The following is an 18,697-nucleotide window of genomic DNA, read 5'->3' as shown; positions in this document are numbered from 1 at the left end:
ACCACTGCACAATGTCTAAAAACCACTGCACAATGTCTAAATGCTCTAACAACCACCACACAATGTCTAAATGCTCTAACAACCACCACACAATGTCTAAATGCTCTAAAAACCACTGCACAATGTCTAAATGCAAATAAAATTCTCATTTCCAAGCCACTCCCTCCTTATCTTTCATTATTGAGTCTACTGTGATGTTCTGTATGCTCTTTAATAATAAAAACATGAACCCATGATATTATGACCATATTTCACCAGTGACTGTTTGAGCTATACTCTACTGCATATAGATGCTCTTTACTGACGCAAAGAGGTCTTGTTAATTTCCACTGGTGAATTATTTAGATTGAATCTGGAGATTGGCCTGGCACGTCTCAGTTTGAATTACATTTCGCTCACCCCAGAGTTGTGGGTGACCAATCGGAGCCCACTATTCCAAGTGAGACTTTTAATCCGTTTGTAACCGCCCCTTGGAAGTAAATCTTCCAAACCGAAGTTCCAGAATAATATCTATGTAGTGATATGTAGTGATAACTCAACCATGTGAACCTTAGTCATGATAGTTAGTTATTTTGGTGCATTTAGCAGAGACATAATACAGAGGCCTACATACTAATATTAGTGGCTGGAAAGAGGCAAAAGTGAAAACATTGGATACATTTAAAAAAAAATCTAAGCAATAGACAAGAAGTTAACAGTACCTGATGGCTTGAAGCCAGTAAGCTCAACCACCTGGAAAAAATAGAAACACACACACAGATATATCAGACACTGTACACAAAGATTCAGCTGTGGAATTGACAGAACATTTCTCCGCAGCGTTACATTGTGCAACGTTCACATTGAGATTGTCACACTCACTTGGTTTCCGGAAACTGGTTTAAAGGTGAAGCTCACAAAGTGCTCCTGTCTGAAACTCTCTGAAAGACAAAGATATGGCAGTTGAGCTCTCTGTCTGTCTGGGCCGAGTCTCCAGCTCAGTGCCGGAGATTAGCTGCTCGCAGACAGACGGACACACGCACGGACAAACCGACGGACAGGGTACGAACCATCTCCTCCATGCCTATGTCCTGGTGGAGACAATATACTCTTCATAACTAAAATAGATTATTTGGGGTATTGCATAAACCTATGCAAAATGACGCACGCGCACACACACACACACACACACACACACACACACACACACACACACACACACACACACACACACACACACACACACACACACACACACACACACACACACACCAGCTTTGACGTCACACGGTTATGTTGCACTCAAGATACAAGCATTTCATAACTTCGATGACAGCTCCAAGGACAATGCTATGATTAATTAGATAATTATGCTGTTTCTGTAGATAGTAGTAAATAGACAGGCCTACGTAAGTAGTATAGGCAGCCAATAAACATAGCGACGTGCAAAATGTATACATTCGATTTAGATTAAATGGACATGATAAAAGCAAATAAATGGAGATAAAAGGCAAGGCTAAAAGTTTTCAAAAAAGTCCAAACAAAGTTTTCAGGTGTGACCTAATGCAGTGGTTCCAAAAGTGGGGTCATTGAGAGAGTTCCAGGGGGTCTCCAGCTAAATGATAGTTTGGAACCAAATGGACCCTTATGGGTCTGTAACTCTGAGAGTGTACACTCTCAGAGTTAAATTAACATTGATTTTACAATAAGAATTGGGGGTCCCAGATAGAAATGCCATTAAATGGGGGTCCGTAGTCTAATGCATGTAGAACTGAGGGTCTTTGAAATTTTACGGGTTGAGAATCACTGCTAGAGCCGTAAAGATCTTCTCTTATGAGGGTCCCTGGCTTACCGTTTCAAATGAGGGGTCCGACAAGTTTATATTACAATATGAACACGGAGGCACACACAAAAAAGCCTTCGAATGCCAGTGGCAAAAAAACGATTGTTGGTCATTGCTGACTTGGCCTGGAATTGTACCCGGTTTCAATGCACTAGACCCCTGGGAGATGGATGCTGAGGTGGAGCGCCACACCTATACTGTACCTAGCATCAGTACTTCCACTAGACCCCTGGGAGATTGACCCCCACCAGTTTCGGAGATATAGCTTATAGAGTAATGTCTTGCAGAAAACAGCGAGTTGAGAAAACAGGCTTAAAAGGTTCACTTCAGTGGTCTCTAACATTACACCTAACTATCATATCATCAACTATCATATTTACATATTTCAGCTTGACACTTATTTGAGACATGCTCTAGTATGTGAAGAGTCTGCCTGTGCTATTAACTCATTTTGGTTAAAAAAATAAAGAAATACTTTTTTTCTCCTCTGGTGAAAAGCTGGAGGTTGCACGATGGCAGGCTCTGGCAAGTGACAAAGCCAATTCTTCACCTTTCCCAAATTCAAGCTGTTTATTAGCCAAGCTATAGGATCCGTAGTCGTGGTCGCGGTGGGTGGAAATGGCAGGTATGTAATGTATGGACTAGTAGTACCGTTTTTGATCACCAGGGAGGTGGAGGTAGTAGAGCTGCGGAGTCCTCCAGAGGTGTCGCTGGTCTCAGGACTGGAGGAGGGAGCGAGCGCACGGTGGCCCCAGGACATGGCTGACGGAGCCTTCTGGGACGGCAAGAAATTGATGGGCTGAGAGCAGTTCTGGAATGATACAGGACGATCCCATCAGGTTGAAGCACAACTGGTGTTCATTAAACAACAAAGACAAGACAGTCTACTGCAGTACGCTAAGGACGGATATTTTGGAGACATATCCAGATTTGCGTATAGCAGGAGTTCAGTTCTCAAAGTGAAAGTCATATGGAACATTAGAGTTCCTTATTTGGGTTTCCAAATGGACCCTTAAGGCCAATTCATACTCCAGTTTTAGGTGATAAGGTGACCACCGAAAACTACAAAATGACATCACTGAGCCACGGTGGTAACTGACTCACCCAAAAACATCTCTCTGTTTTTTACTAACGACCAAGACCTTATCAACTAAACCTGGAGTATGAAAAGGCCTTTACAGGTGTGTAACTCTGAGAGCAGAACCAAATGGACCGTTCCTTAGGGGTCCATTTGTTCCATTTGTACACTCTCAGAGTTATGGGGGGGGTCCTTGAAATAAAGAGTTGATGAATATATGAGTTGTATGATGGTTGTATGTTTTCTTTTTTTTTTTTACTCTCACCGTGAAAGATAAGGCTTTCCTCTTTTCTTTGATCCTCTTAATGGCATTCCTCACCTGTAAGAGAGAGGCAGGTTTAACCCATTCTGGGCGGGAACCCCTTTTGGTGTTTTAAAGCATTATGTTATACTTTAGCTATTGAAAAATAGCAGATCTACAAGCTCATAGCTATGAGCTTGTAGGTCTGCTGTTTTATTTTTAACCGTGAAAATGTGGCGCAAATCTTTGAATATATATTCTTTCAGAGCGAACATTTTGAACTCATCTCTTTGCTTCTGGGGGAACAACATATTTTCAGATGGGGGTCTGCGGTTCTACAATTACATATATTTTTGGGGGTCCTTGACGTGAAAATGTTTGATAACGACTGACACATAGAAACACAGAAAACTCAGGATTTAGAAGGCATGTGTAGAATCGACCTCAGCTCTAAATGGTCTAACACCACACTGGTATGTTAAGACTGTGCTAAATGCACAGTGTGCACGTGGACACGTACACACATGGCATGACATCAAAACAAAAAGATACGCATTCTGATGTTCAGTATATAGTGTAACAGTGGTCAAGAAAGTCCTCCGTCTTACCTCACTATTGTAAACTGCATACACCAGAAATATGTACAGGCCCTGTGGAGATGGAAAACATTGTACAACAAAAATGTAAGGTTGGAAGTGTTAGAAGCCGTTTGAAAACATATTGAACTATAAGATTATAAATAAATATACAGGCAAACACCCTTTCTATAGCACACCTTAGGCTACTGTATGTTGGGACTAATGAATCCTAATATCTGTATTTGCCCATACAGATATGATAAAATACTGTATATTCTGTATCATAATTCAACCCAATTTAAATTCAATTCTAACGTAATTTCAGACTCAGGGTCTAGATTAAAGACAGGATATAACATAGAATGAAATGCATGAAGTTGCATATACAGTATTATTTGCACACAAATAGCACGCATGGAAGACTCCTACTGTAGTCTCTTATCGGCCCCCAGCCGGACACCCACAGTAAATCTAAATTAACTAGCCGCCCCGTGGGGGTCACGCAAGGGCTAGCTCATCATCCTGATTAATTAAAGACCCCGGAAGGAGAAGGAGGCGCGCAGGAGGGTGAGAGAAGTAAAAGCAACAGGAGAAAGAGGACCTTTACGGGTGAGTTATGGAGAGAGAGAGAGAGGGGGGACGAACGACGCAGAGATACAGAAGAGATAGTGAGGGTTTTTTAAGAACACAAGGAAGGTTTCAAGGAACAGTAAAGGAACTGCAGGGCAAACGTTGGGAAGCGAGAGATGAAAGAGGAAGTTGTTGATTCAGCATGTGTTATCAGCAGTGGTGTGAAGTAACTATGAAGTACACATTTCAATACTTTTACTTCTACTCCACTACAGAGGCAGATATGGCCATTTGGAGGGGGAAAAAAATGGCCATTTGAAAATAGCAGATCTACAAGCTCAAGCTTGTAGATTATTGGCTATTTTCTAAATACATGTCTTATACATTTTTTACTTGTGAAATTAAACATTCTGACTATACTATTGCTTTTGGCAAGCCTATTATGATGCCGATGGTTTTGTACTTTTACTCAGGTACATTTTGTACACAGGTCTTCTCTAACAGAGTATATCTACACTGCAATATATATATATTTTTTAAACTCTTTATTTTTGAATTTTTGAATATGCAAGACAGACACAAAAGACAAGGCATACAATAGAACAGAAACATCAACAGTAAAAAAACTGAATAAAAGTAAAAGACAAAAAAACTGAAAAACAAGAGGTCATAAGGGATGTACAGCAACAACAATACATATTACAGACTTTTGGATTCCTTACATTCATTGACAATCGGAAAAGACACAGCCCATATTCACTCCATATCCACCCCCCCAGCTAAATACTCTGTCCATTTCTTCCATCTTCTTTCACCCAGCTCTTTTTGCAGTCTTAAAGAGTAGGTCATCATTCTGTTCTAAGTTCACAATGTTGATAAATAGGTCAGCAGTAGGACAGTTCTTTTGTAACCAATTTCTTGAAATAGCTTTTTTGCTTGCTACCAGTAAAATTAAGTAGGAGTCATCCTGAATTAGCCCATCTGCAATATTGATACTTTTACTAAAGTAAAACACAGGAGTATACTTCTTCCATCCCTGGTTATCAGAGTGAGATGACGAGGGTGAAACCGATTCTTTTTCTTCTTCAGGAAAATGTCTTTTACGTACATTTTATGTAACTATGTAATCTTTTACTGTCCAGTAAAGCCTTTAAAATGTCTGTTGGTCTCCGCTGTCACCGGACAGCGATAAGATAAAAATGAATAACTTTGGAGGGGAGTTACCTGTATATAGGCTGCAATGTGCTGCGCGCGCGCACACACACACACACACACACACACATGCACATGCACACACGCACGCACACACTCAAGACCCAAAAGAGAGATTAAACGTTTGCCCAGGACTCTAGTGAAAATAGACAATCTACAAGTGCACGTTGAGAGCTTGTAGATCATTTGATACAAAAAATGTTTGCCTGAGTAAGGAAGCTGCTATTTCCGTTCACGAAAACATATTTTATTTTTGTATTTCCTTTTCTGCTAAGCAACAAGCTATACTATATGCTTAGACGTTATCTATTTATATTAGGATAAATGTGCTACGAAACGGAAGTGGGGAGGTAAGGCTCCACTTCCACTTTATATTTTACTCGTGATAAGAGCTTCTTCCGTTTGCTCCAGACTGTATGAAGGAAGCATTTGGAAATACAGTATGCGAGAGGCAACAGTCTGGCAACGCGACACTCTAGGGTGAGAGTATAGTGTTTACCTGGAAAGCATTGAGGGCGATGAAGACGTAAGCCACCACTATGGAGAGATGCACCAGGACTCCACACAGCCAGGTCAGGCCCAACACCGGCAGCAGGATGAGCACCGGACGCGTCACGGCCCTGGACACATGCAGCGGGGACACTTATTCACCCATTCATCCATTCTGGGCGGTGTTTTAAGAATTTAAGCATTATGTTATGCTTTAGCTGTTGAAAAATAGCAGATCTACAAGCTCATAGCGCGGCACCAAGTGCCACGCTATGAGCTTGTAGGTCTGCTATTTTTTTTTTATGTGGCGCAAATCTTTTAATATTATATTCTTTCAGAACGAACATTTTTAACTCAAATCTTTGCTTCTGGGGGGGTCCCTGGAACAACATATTTTCAGATAGGGGGCAGCGGCCAATTACATATATTTTTGGGGGTCCTTGACGTGAAATATTGAGCACCACTGAAACAGAAGTTTTTTTATTTTGACGTCAGGCCTAAATTATACATGCATGAGGCCCATTCTACACTAAACCTGTGCTTCTCAGACATTTTTATAATTCGAAATTATTCAAAACTTTCAAGATTCAAAATGTAACAAAAAAGAATAGCATGCATGCAAGCTTACACAGCACAAAGCTTGTTGAGTTGCTATGTTTTAATAGCCAACGCTAAAATATAAAATGATACACACACATACAGGCATGGATCACACATGCACGCACGAACACGAACACACACACACGCATGCAAAGCCATTCTTGTTTGATAGACACAATATTTCAAACTGTGTTGTTGCAAATTCAGAGATTACTTTAGTTTTACTCATTTTTCAATTTTTATCAACTTGAACAGATACTGTATACTGTATACTGTACAGTAGCACGTCATGCATAATGCAGTGTGGGAACTTCACAAGGCATCCTAATGTGGATTCTCCCCCCCCTTTTTATAACCACTCATCTATACTCAGTAAAACGGACCTGAGTTGGTGCTGTACTTGTTCTCCCTATTTTCCATCTACACCAAAGTGAGCTTGTAAATGTCCGTCTCTTTTCAACGAATATTCCCCCCGGGCATACCAGGGCTGAAGAAGTTAGTAATTAACATGTCCTCCTCCAAATGTCATCATGAGTTGATTGATTGATTGATTGATAATTGTATTAGACTTGTTTACATAAGGGTCCGGGATGTCGGAATTTTCAATTCATCAGACATTTAGACTGCACACCGTCACATACTCTCTCTCTTTGCAGTCGCTCTTTCAATCATCTTGGTGCTTAAATTGGCCAACACACACACACACACACACACACACACACACACACACACACACTTTCAGCAGGCAAGGCAGAAATGGTCGGCCGGCCTTTGTTCTTGCCGTCATTGTTGCCACTACTGCTGCACCTGGGTGCAAGGATTGGGTTCTCACTCAGCATTGTGACCACAAGGACAAAGGAAGCACTTCCTTTCCTAGCCTTTCATTTTTTGTATTATTTTTTTAAATCACATTGTACACTCCAACCGCAGGGCCATAACTCGTACTCCAGAGCAGAGGGCTACTCTCACATCCCCAGGGAGGGAATGATAATGTCACGGAATCCATACAGCAACCAGAAGGGCTCTAAGGAAGAGTGGGCACCTCCAAGTTGATTATTTTCCCCCCAAAAAATATGTTTTAATATAATACGATATTTGGAAAATGGAAAACAATTTAAATTTGGTTCTGGTGACTGACATTGTCATACAGTAGGTGAGGGGAACCAAGGACAGGTGTTTTAAATGAAAATGTTCTTTGAAATTGCAAGGGGTTTACACGGGAAGGGGGAGACTATAGAAAATATCTCTTTCATACATCTTCACCAAAAATAGCTGATCTCCAAGCTCACAACTCGTTGTGGGCTTGCAGATCTGCTATTTTTGCAAATTGTTAGCCCCATAATAGGTTATAGGTTATTATCGTTATAGATTATAACGACTTACGGTAATCATATCGTTTTCAGTATCTGGTATCATTTGATTTTGATAACGGGGGTTTACATTACATTGATCCAATCAGAACAGAACGGAAAATGTACTGACATGTTTTACTTAAGTACAAGTATCAATCCTGCAATGTAGATATACTCTGTTACAAGTAGAAGTCCTGTATTCAAAGTGTAATTAAGTATTCAAAGTACAAAAGTATCAGCATCAAAATATACTTTAAGTACCAAAAGTACTTAATGTGCAGAATGTCACATTTTCACAAGTTCAAATTGCATAAATCTAACCTAATCCTGTATAAATCTCATCCCATCTACAGGATCACATTGAAGATCAAATGGCCGAAATGGCTGAAGTGTTAGTGTGGTTAGTGTGGTTTGTAAAAATAATACAAATCTACAAAGTAACTATAGTAAACTAAACTAAAGTTGTGGAGTAGTGGAGTGGAAGTACTGCAAAGCGCAAATACTTCAGTAAAGTAAAAAATAAAGAAAATACCTCAAAATTGTACCGAGGTAGAGTACTTGAGTAAATGTACTTAGTTACTTTACACCAGCGGTTCCCAAAACTTTTCATGTCAAGGACCCCCAAATTGACACTAATTAGCCCCACGGACCCTCATTTGAAAAGATATGCCAGGGACCCCAATAAGAGAAGATCCTTACAGCTCTAGCAGTGATTCCCATTTAGCTGGGGACCCCCTGGAACTCCCTCAAGGACCCCTGGGGGTCCCCGGACCCCACTTTGGGAACCCCTGCTTTACACTGGTCACGGACAAAACATTGAAGCCTTTAGCCTTGACCCAGTGACACTGGGTCATGTGACCCAGTGACACTGACACTTCAGTGACGGCGTTACAACAGACACTTTGGGATTGATGGGCCCAACACGACACAGTGAACTGCACCTCTCTCTCCGTTTAACGAGAGATTGAGACCCGAGGACCCGATTCTACAAATGTCTTCTTAAATCGTATATCCTACGTACAGTACCGTACATAGAAAACCTATACTATATCGATTGCGCTCAAACTTTTTCATGTCAAGCAACCCCCCCGAATTATGTATTTGGACGTCGACCCCCATTTGAGAATAATATGTTGTTCCAGGACACCCCCCCCCCCCCCCCCCCAGAAGCAAATGTCTGAGTTCATAACGTTCGCTGTGAAAGAATATAATTATATTCAAAGATTTGTGCCAGGATTTCACGATTTTTCAGCAGATCTACAAGATCGTATCTGCTATTTTTCTACAGCTAAAGTTTAAAATAGCCTAATTGTGAAAGTGGTTAAAAGCTAAGGTGACTTAATGGGTTGAGAGCCTGATGCAAGACGTTGTGAGCTTGTATCAGTTAAAGGGAAACTTCAACCTTTTTGCAAAAGAATATATGTTAATGACGTTTAGAAGATTTAGAACACTTTCCTGGGGGTCTTTATGTGTGTAATTTGTGGTTTTAGATATTTTAGATTTTAGCAGTGAGCCTATAGTGTCTCTGATGTCATGGACACTGGGCTCACTTCCATCCTGGACTACAATTCCCATAATGCTTTGGTGCACTGCTCCTCCTTGTGGATAGGGGGAGGGCTGTCTTACTGAGACAACATGTAGTCCAAGGTTAATTAAATAAGGTTAGGAAGCGAAGACCGTACGGTGGACTCCATGTTGCTCCCTGGAAGGAAAGAAACATGCGCAATTGAGACCAAGGAAGCTGAACACGGAAGTGTTGGCTGCATATAGCCCATTGCGCAGGTTTCTTTCCTTCCAGGGAGCAACATGGAGTCCACCGTACGGTCTTCACTTCCTAACTTTATTTAATTAACCTTGATGTAGTCCATGCAGGAAGTAAGTGAGCCCAGTGTCAATGACATCAGAGACACTGGGCTCACTGCTAAAATCTAAAATATCTAAAACCACAAATTACACACATAAAGACCCCCAGGAAAGTGAAAATCGAAATCTTTTAAACGTCAAAAAGGGTCCCTTTAAGCGTTAATATATCAGTATGCTGAACAATGGCGTTATTTGTAGGACAAAATGTTACACCTGTTAATGCGCTAACAAGACATGTGCACACACACACACACACACACACACACACACACTCTGTTGTGCTCAGACCAGGTGTTGGGCTGATAAGCCCGTACAGCTCCCACAGGCAGTGGACTGCTGAACCGCATGACTCCTCTCTCTCTCTCTCTCGCTCTCTCTCTCTCTCTCTCTCTCTCTCACACACACACACCGTATCGACTGGCTGGTTCAACCCCAGTGACACAGGGAGGAGAGAGAGAGGTTCAAACCCATGTCACACAGGGAGGAGAGAGAGAGAGAGAGGGTGAGTGAGAGAGTAAGGGAGAATGGGGCAGAGGGAAGAGTCGTGAAGAAAAAGTACAAGGTGGGGTTGGTGAAAAGGGCCTTGCTTTTGCATGTTCTCCACCGTGTCCCCTATAGGGCAGAGGTTCCCAAGCTTTTCCATGTCAAGGACCCTCAAATTGACACTAATTAGCCCCGCGGACCCCCATTTGAAAAGATATGCCAGCCCCCATAAGAGAAGATTTGTACGGCTCTAGCAGTGATTCTCAACCCATTTCATTTCAAGGACCCCCAGTTTGACCCTGAATTAGTTTACGGACCCCCCATTTAATGGCACTTCTATCACTGGGACCCCCAATTTATATTGTAAAATCAATGTTAATGTATCTCTGAGAGTGTACAAATGGAACCATTTGTACACAGATAGACAAAGTGAGAGGTAAGGATTCTTAAAACACAATCGGTGCCGGGATTCCTTCAAAATAGGAGCTCTGGGGTGCTGGAAAGACATGGCCGCTTTTACTCTGAAGAGCCTAATGAAGGAAGCATTATGGAGAAAAGACAAAGGCTAAGAGAGACTGGAGCCCAGAGCAAGACAGAAATAGGATGAAATAGAGAGAGAGAGGAGTGGGGGGGGGCATTACATTATGACTCACCAGGTGAGGTCAAAGGTGTGCATCTTGGAGGCGGAGCTTGGAGTGAGCATCTTGGTGCGCCGACGAGCGCTGGAAACGGTCACCATGACAACGCGACCGAGCACCACTGCGTTGACCTATAGGAGGCGTGCATCCATCAGGGTTATAGCAGAATGAATGAATAACCCATTTTGGGCGGGAACCCCTTTTGGTGTTTTAAGCATTATGTTATGCTCTAGCTGTTGAAAAATAGCAGATCTAAAAGCTCAAAAAAATCATAGAAATGTGGCGCAAATCTTTGAATGTATATTCTTTCAGAGCGAATGTTTTTAACACAAATCTTTGCTTCTGGGGGGGTCATATTTTCAGATGGGGGTCAGCGCCCATATTCAGAACATTCTAGGGGTCCTTGACATGAAATAGTTTCAGCACCACTGATATAGAAACATATTTCAGAAAACTGGTCTAAATGGGATAATCATGTGTCAAATCAACAAAGCAGCGATCCGGTGCCCCCGCATCATGCAAACTGACATGCATGGAGTCAACATGCAACGTATAATGCTGCGTTCACACGGGGAGATGCAAAGATACAGTCTGCCATTCATTTCCAATGGAAGCCATGGTTGGACGTAGAGCGTGGAAGGAACACGTTATTCCAACCAGTTCTGTGAGGGGCGCTCTTATCATCACATGTCATCAAACATCATCTCATTCTGGCCGATCACAATTTGCGTCCTCACTTTTGTCTTCAATGTTTGTGTTTACACAAACCCTCAAACTGTCTATGGGAATGCACTTTGTCCTCAAAGCTAGACATAGGAGGGGCCCTCAAAAAACAATACCTCAAAATTGTACTTAAGTAAATGTACTTAGTTACTTTCCACCACTGCACACACGCACACACGCAGAATATAGAAAAAGGAACAGTGCATACCGCCAACACGAATATGACAGGGCCTACGAACGCCCAGATCATATCGGTCTTTACGTTGAGCCAGCAGTGGCTATCTGCCTTGTACTTGTCCAGTGATACCGACAGCGTAACGCCCACAATAAGAACAGGCAGTCCTGTAAAACAATTAAACAAAAAACAACGATTCAACACCTTCCCCCTAAATGTTAACACTGATTAAAAGCAGTATGTTTTAAAAGAAGAAGAAGTGTTTACACAGAGGCAGAACAGGGGCTGCTTGCTACAGTGCACTTGGCAGGCTAGTCTTATTTAGTCTGTCTGCTGGCGAACATTTGGGACAGCTGTCGTCACACAGGCACCTAAATACAGAGTGCGTATGTGTCGGCGTGAAAGAGAACGTGGTGTTCCTGCCTTAGTCACCATCGCTGTCAGGTGGAAAAACCTTGTACATGTACGTCCAAGAACGTTACTTTTCCCGGGAATGGAAGGAAAATGGTCAGCAATAACTGTGAAATAGCAGGTCTACGAACTCCCGATGAGTTCTGACGCGATGCGTTGGGAACTTGTAGACCGGCTATTTTTTCCAGTACTTTTGCTTGACACGACAAAGTAGAAAAACGGGAAAGCATCCGTGGCATTTTAGATTTTTGCGTTGGCTATTCAAAAAAGAAAACGTACAAGCTCACAGCGCGTCACTTCATGCTGTGCTGCGAGCATGTACATCTGCTATTTTTTTGCATTCTTGAAAGTGTGAGAACTACCGGTACTCATTTAGAAGGCATTTGTAGAATCGCCCTCTGGTCTTAATTAAGTGACAGGAAGAGAAAAACTGTAAACGTTAGAGGTATGGAGATGCGTGGTTTCTGCCCGACAGAGACATTATATAATTTATATCACATTATACCGCAGAGAGATTTGGGAATGAAAAACAGTAAGCATGTAGCAGGATGTTTTTCCAGACACATGGGACTCTGTCACTCTAGGGTAGAGGTCACTCAGTGCTATATCTCGATGACACGCTAATGACCAAAGAAAAACTAATACCAAGAAAGAAAACATTTTCCTATTAGGTATGGATTTCACTGTATAAACTAAAAGGAGGCAGAAGACTGTGTCTGTGTCTACCACCATCCAGGGCTGGACTTACCGGGCAGTTATTATTTTTTGCACAGGCAGGCAGGCCAATAGGCGGCAGGCCAACAGCAAAGGTCCGGGCGTGCTGCCATTCTGCCAGTGCCATCATGATAATTTCACTGTACCTGTATCAGTGAGTGACAAATATACCCTCTTCTATCTTGAATCCTTGAATCCTTGAATCATTCTTGTGAGAGCAACAAAGGGTTGTGTAGTTGTCTGTTGGTCTTTGTATCATTTATGTTGTTCTGTAAAAGTGGTGGTATTAGGGCTTGTTTGTTTGTGTGTGCCTCGACGGAGCGGGCGGTATAGTTTCTGCAATCTGCGCGCTGGTTGTGGTGTGCTGGTCTGGGCCAAATTTGCACGAAAATGACCGGGCCAAATTTTTTGTCCCAGCCCTGCCACCATCTTGGACAAAGCCAACTCTTAAAGCTCAGGGAACAGATAAGGGACAACTTCTGATATTTACGTACTGTACTACTGTACTGTACTACTGCATTGGCCCCCAGATGAATACCGGTAGCATACTATGCAACATTCTTTTCCCCAGAGAGTCCCCAGTTTCAAAACATGAGTCCCTAGTTCCAATATTATTATTTTGGGGAGATCCCAGTTCCAATATGATCATTTTTGGGAGTCCCCAGTTCCAATATGATTATTTCGGGGAGTCCCCAGTTCCAATATGATTATTTTGGGGAGTCCCCAGTTCCAATATGATCATTTTGGGGAGTCCCCAGTTCCAATATGATCATTTTGGGGAGTCCCCCGTTCCAATATGATCATTTTGGGGAGTCCCCAGTTCCAATATGATTATTGGGTGGGGGTGAAATTGCGGCCTGAAATGTTTGGTAACCCTTATGTCAATCAATCAAGTCACCTTTTTAATGATATATATTTTTAGGGCCATGTCATGTGGTCGACCTGCACAGCCTTTGTGATCTACTGGTAGACAGTAGGTGTTCTTACCCCAGCCGATGACATGGTAGAGCTTCACCCCACCGTTCTAAACGCTTCCTCTTAGTGACAGTAGGTGTTCTTACCCCAGCAGATGACATGGTAGAGCTTCACCCCACCGTTCTAAACGCTTCCTCTTAGTGACAGTAGGTCTTCTTACCCCAGCAGATGTCATGGTAGAGCTTCACCCCACCGTTCTAAACTCTTCCTCTTAGTGACAGTAGGTGTTCTTACCCCAGCAGATGACATGGTAGAGCTTCACCCCACCGTTCTAAACGCTTCCTCTTAGTGACAGTAGGTCTTCTTACCCCAGCAGATGTCATGGTAGAGCTTCACCCCACCGTTCTAAACTCTTCCTCTTAGTGACAGTAGGTCTTCTTACCCCAGCAGATGACATGGTAGAGCTTCACCCCACAGTTCTAAACGCTTCCTCTTAGTGAGTGACAGTAGGTGTTCTTACCCCAGCCGATGACGTAGTAGAGCTTCATCCGGCGGTGCTCGTTCATGTTGACCGTGACCACTTTGCTCCAGAGCAGCAGGCCCTCCACCAGCATCCACGAGAAGGACGCCATGAAGAACAGATGGAGCAGGGCCGTCACCGTCAAGCACGCCGCCTGGTGGCCACAACATGGAAGGAGGGAGGTCAGGGACAGAGCTATAGCAAGTTGCATCTAGCTAGCTTTCCTTAATGATTATATCTGTTTTTAGTATTTATTTAGGATGTATTTTCTCTATTATTAAAGGAGCATTCAGTGATTTGGGTGATTTGGAAAACCACCCAGTCCGCCCCGGTAACAAAATGTGGGGAGGGGGTCACGAGATCCGGGGGTTCCCAGGCAAAAATGTTGAGAACCCCTGATCTAGATGATATTGCCATACTTTGCATGTTTGCATGTGGTTCTCAATCATTTTCACATCATGGACATATTTTTGTAAAAAAGAAAAAAAAAGAATAGCCGATCTACAGGCTTGACACAAAATCGGCCTTAAGGGAGTAGTTCACCCAAACAATGTATAATGTTCTCTCAATTACACACCCCATGAAGCCTTGGATTCATGGAGATTTTGAGTCGATCATTTCATGAGTGGTTCATCGATCAATAGCTTTGACTCCACCGGTCATCAAATTATTGGCTCAGGAATGCGACAAAAATTAAACAAAAGAAAATCACCATGAATTAAAGGATTCATGGGGTGTCCGATTGACAGATCCGTTTTGAGCACATGACTATAGAGATACTGTGTAACGACGTGCAGGACTTTTGGACAGAATATGGAGGAGTATAATATTTAAAAAAAAATGTTTTACAAAAGTCAGCCTCCTGGTGGCGCTATAACAGGCAGATGTGAAAAATTGACGTCAAAGGTTTTTCCTTGGCCTGTAGGGAGTGTGCATTCAATGTTTCATGCAGATCGGTGCAGTTATAGAAAACATTTTGAAAATCTGCCTCATGGGTTAGTGGTGCTATAACAGGCCGTTATTTGGGGCAGAGGTTTGTCGTTGGCATGATCCACGGAGTGTGTGTGCAAAGTTTGGCATCGACCGGGCCAACGCTGCCGGAGATTAGCTGGTAACGGACGGACGGACACACGGACAGAGTGCAAAACATACTCTCTGGTGGAGACAATAATGGGCCTTGATATGAAATAGATTGAAAACCACCGTTCTAGAAAAAAGTAAGGCTAAAACCCAGGGGATACGTCTCTCGAAACAGAGAACTCTTCTACAACCTTGGAATGCTACGGGGAGTAGCAAAAGTTGGGACAAGACATTGTCAACCGTTTTGTCATTTCCCTTCATGGAAATATATTATTAACACAACTTTAAAATGTCAATGACTGAGACCATTCCATTCAGAATCCATTCAGAACTTCTGACATGAACTTTATGTCGTCAATGTGCTTTTTCCCATAGATTTCCACCTTGCTATGTTTCCCGTATCAGTGTTAATTAAACTGTACAAAATGGAATCAAACATTTGGTTATAGACCTGCAGGGTCAAACACTGTTTATTTCCTACACTGTGAACTGTGGTCTCACCTCATTGGCAGAAGCCCAGTCACTGCACATTAACAGCAGCTGCGCGGTCCCCAGTGCCACGATCAGGTTCTTATGCACTGTGGTGCGGTCTGACTTAGGGACCCTGCAAATACACACACACACACGCACACGCACACACGCACACGCACACACACACACACACACACACACACACACACACACACACACACACACACACACACACACACACACACACACACACACACACACACACACGTTGGGTTAATACCTCAGTGTTGTTGTGCTATTCTCGTCTATACAAATTAGTTCTCTTCTTTTTCCTCTCTTTTTTTATTATCCCATTATGAATGTGCTAAAATGTGACCCCAGCAGAATCTCGATGATCGAAATGATTTTTTCACCCTAGGATGTTTTTTCCGTGGACCTTTTCACACAATCATGACAACATAAACATACCAAATGGGTTTAAGTGTAAACACACACTCAAAATGAAGTTTATTTGCTGAATGTCGGTGTGTTAAGGAATAAACTTCTGTTCCCTAGCAACACAAATCCACCGCCGCACACTGCGCATTGTCCCAGCCGACGCTCGTAACTCACCCGACGGCGATGAAGAGGATGAAGGTGAAGAGGAGGCCACACAGAGACACTCCACTGCCGACCAACGTCAGAATCTGCAGGGCTCTCTCGTCCTCCGCGCTCCTCTGACACGCGCACGCACACACGCACATGTACACAGGTGTTTAGTACATGCACGACCGCGTGCGCACGCACACACACACGCAGGGGTGTGTTGACAACATGTATTTCCCAACCCCTAACCCTCACATTTGAAATGTCATGCACCACTAGAGGATAAGCCCCTTGAGTTGACGAAACTCGTTTTCGAGGAGGTCCCCCCCCAGGGCACAACATACAACAAGAAAACGATCCAACATAATACATGCCTAACCACTAAACTAACCTTAACCCATTCTGACCGGGCACCCATTTTGGTGTTAGCATCATGTTATGCTTTAGCTATTGAAAAATAGCAGATCTACAAGCTCATAGCGCGCCACCGAGTGGCGCGCTACGAGCTTGTAGGTCTGCTATTTTAGAAAAATCGAAGAGCGACTGACATTTTTAGAATCTGATCTCAGGTCAGAATGGGTTAATCAGACCAGTGTGTGTCCTAGTGGAAACCTCGTATGAATCTGATCTCAGGTCAGAATGGGTTAACCTAGCCTTAACCAATTTAGGCCTGACCAAAAAACAAACTCATGTTTCTATATCAGTGGTAATATTTCATGTTAAGGACCCCCAAAAATATATGTATATGGCCGCCGACCCCTATCAAATATGTTGTTCCAGGGACCGTCCAGAAGCAAAGATTTGAGTGAAAAACATTAGCTCAGAAAGAATATATATTCAAAGATTTGCGCCACATTTTCACGATTTCTTTCAAAAATAGCAGACCGTCAAGCTCGTAGCACGGCACTCAGTGCCGCGCTATGAGCTTGTAGATCTGCTATTTTTCCATAGCTAAAGCATAACATATAGTGCTCAAAACACCAACAGGGGTTCCCGTTCAGATATATTGTGTGTGTGTGTGCTGTTATACCTGGACTTCATAGACCTGTAGGAGCAGGGCGAAGTTGGTGGTGTGGTTGCAGTAGCACACGGTGGAGCCACGTTGTTTAGACACCACCTCACAACCCCTCGTGTTCCACCAGCCACCAGTGTCCGGACTGCAACAACAACAACACATCATTATCACTGGTTTACATTAGTCTCTCCCTCTCCACACACACACACACACACACACACACACACACACACACACACACACACACACACAGAGAGTATATGCACTCACACTCATATAGGAATGCAGAGAATGGGAATGTTTCCCAGACAACCCTTGGTATGGTATGTGTGGTGTTCTGCTCCTTGGTGCAGGGAGCAGGGAGACAGCCTTGGTGATATTGACGACGTTTAGGTGTTCAAATGTCCTTCTACACATATTCACTGGTACTTACGTGAGATCAAAATCCCAGTAGGCACACACTGGCTCGTATGAATGGGAGGGATTCTGTGGACGACGTAAAGTCATTATCATTATTCCATAGAGAATATAAACTATCTAGATTCACACAATGCAAAACGTTTAGATAGATAGGCCTACATATAAATGTAGGTATATTTTAGATTCATATTAAAAATAATTTAAATAATACAGAAAAAAATACAGAAAAAAAATAAAGCATTTCCTGTACAGAATCTGTATGGAATTTATAAAGAATCAAATTATTTTATGAATGTATATGTGTAAATTGTTACTACATTTACCAACCTGAGGCTTGTGTTTGAGCTGGAAGTGTACAGCCATGCTGATGGGCTGATCGTCCCCCAGAACTGTGGTGCTGATGACGGAGGAGCCCAGAACAGTGCCCATGTACCTGGTTCAACAGAAAGCCCGTAAGAGGCTGCACTTTTGGACAAAAATAGCAGACAATAGCAGATCTACAAGCTCTCAACGCGTCACAGCGTGACATGTTGAGAGCTTGTAGATCTGCTATTTTCGGGGCGCAACCCAGCAGTCTTTAGCTAGTGGAGATGCGGTGTAACAACATGGATTTAGAGACAAAATTTGTTCAACTTCGGGAAAAAATAATATTTTCCTGAATGCTGCTTCCGGTATGGCATGGAAAGCATTTTGCATTTCTTTCACCATAGTAAATGCTGCATTTGTGGTCTGGAGAGGGCAG

The 18,697-nt window shown here is 42.8% G+C and overlaps 1 protein-coding gene across 1 annotated transcript in view; it reads right to left on the bottom strand.

The window, feature by feature from the left end:
* Positions 1 to 672: 672 nt before the first annotated feature.
* Positions 673 to 18,697, bottom strand: part of adgrd2 (adhesion G protein-coupled receptor D2) — a gene marked incomplete at both ends in the record, with an annotated part of 67,676 nt that continues 49,651 nt past the window's right edge. The window contains 14 exons of the mRNA XM_080765800.1: positions 673 to 732; positions 862 to 920; positions 2,474 to 2,633; positions 3,166 to 3,219; positions 3,750 to 3,791; positions 6,001 to 6,121; positions 10,942 to 11,057; positions 11,858 to 11,991; positions 14,385 to 14,538; positions 15,966 to 16,068; positions 16,548 to 16,651; positions 17,551 to 17,677; positions 17,969 to 18,021; positions 18,283 to 18,388. Coding sequence (XP_080621926.1) covers positions 673 to 732; positions 862 to 920; positions 2,474 to 2,633; positions 3,166 to 3,219; positions 3,750 to 3,791; positions 6,001 to 6,121; positions 10,942 to 11,057; positions 11,858 to 11,991; positions 14,385 to 14,538; positions 15,966 to 16,068; positions 16,548 to 16,651; positions 17,551 to 17,677; positions 17,969 to 18,021; positions 18,283 to 18,388 — 1,393 coding nt within the window. The remainder of the gene's footprint in view (positions 733 to 861; positions 921 to 2,473; positions 2,634 to 3,165; positions 3,220 to 3,749; positions 3,792 to 6,000; positions 6,122 to 10,941; positions 11,058 to 11,857; positions 11,992 to 14,384; positions 14,539 to 15,965; positions 16,069 to 16,547; positions 16,652 to 17,550; positions 17,678 to 17,968; positions 18,022 to 18,282; positions 18,389 to 18,697) is intronic.

The sequence above is a fragment of the Protomyctophum bolini genome, assembly GCF_963924005.1.
Source record: "Protomyctophum bolini genome assembly, chromosome: 6".
Lineage (NCBI taxonomy): Eukaryota > Metazoa > Chordata > Actinopteri > Myctophiformes > Myctophidae > Protomyctophum > Protomyctophum bolini.
This window is presented reverse-complemented; position numbering and strand designations above follow the sequence as displayed.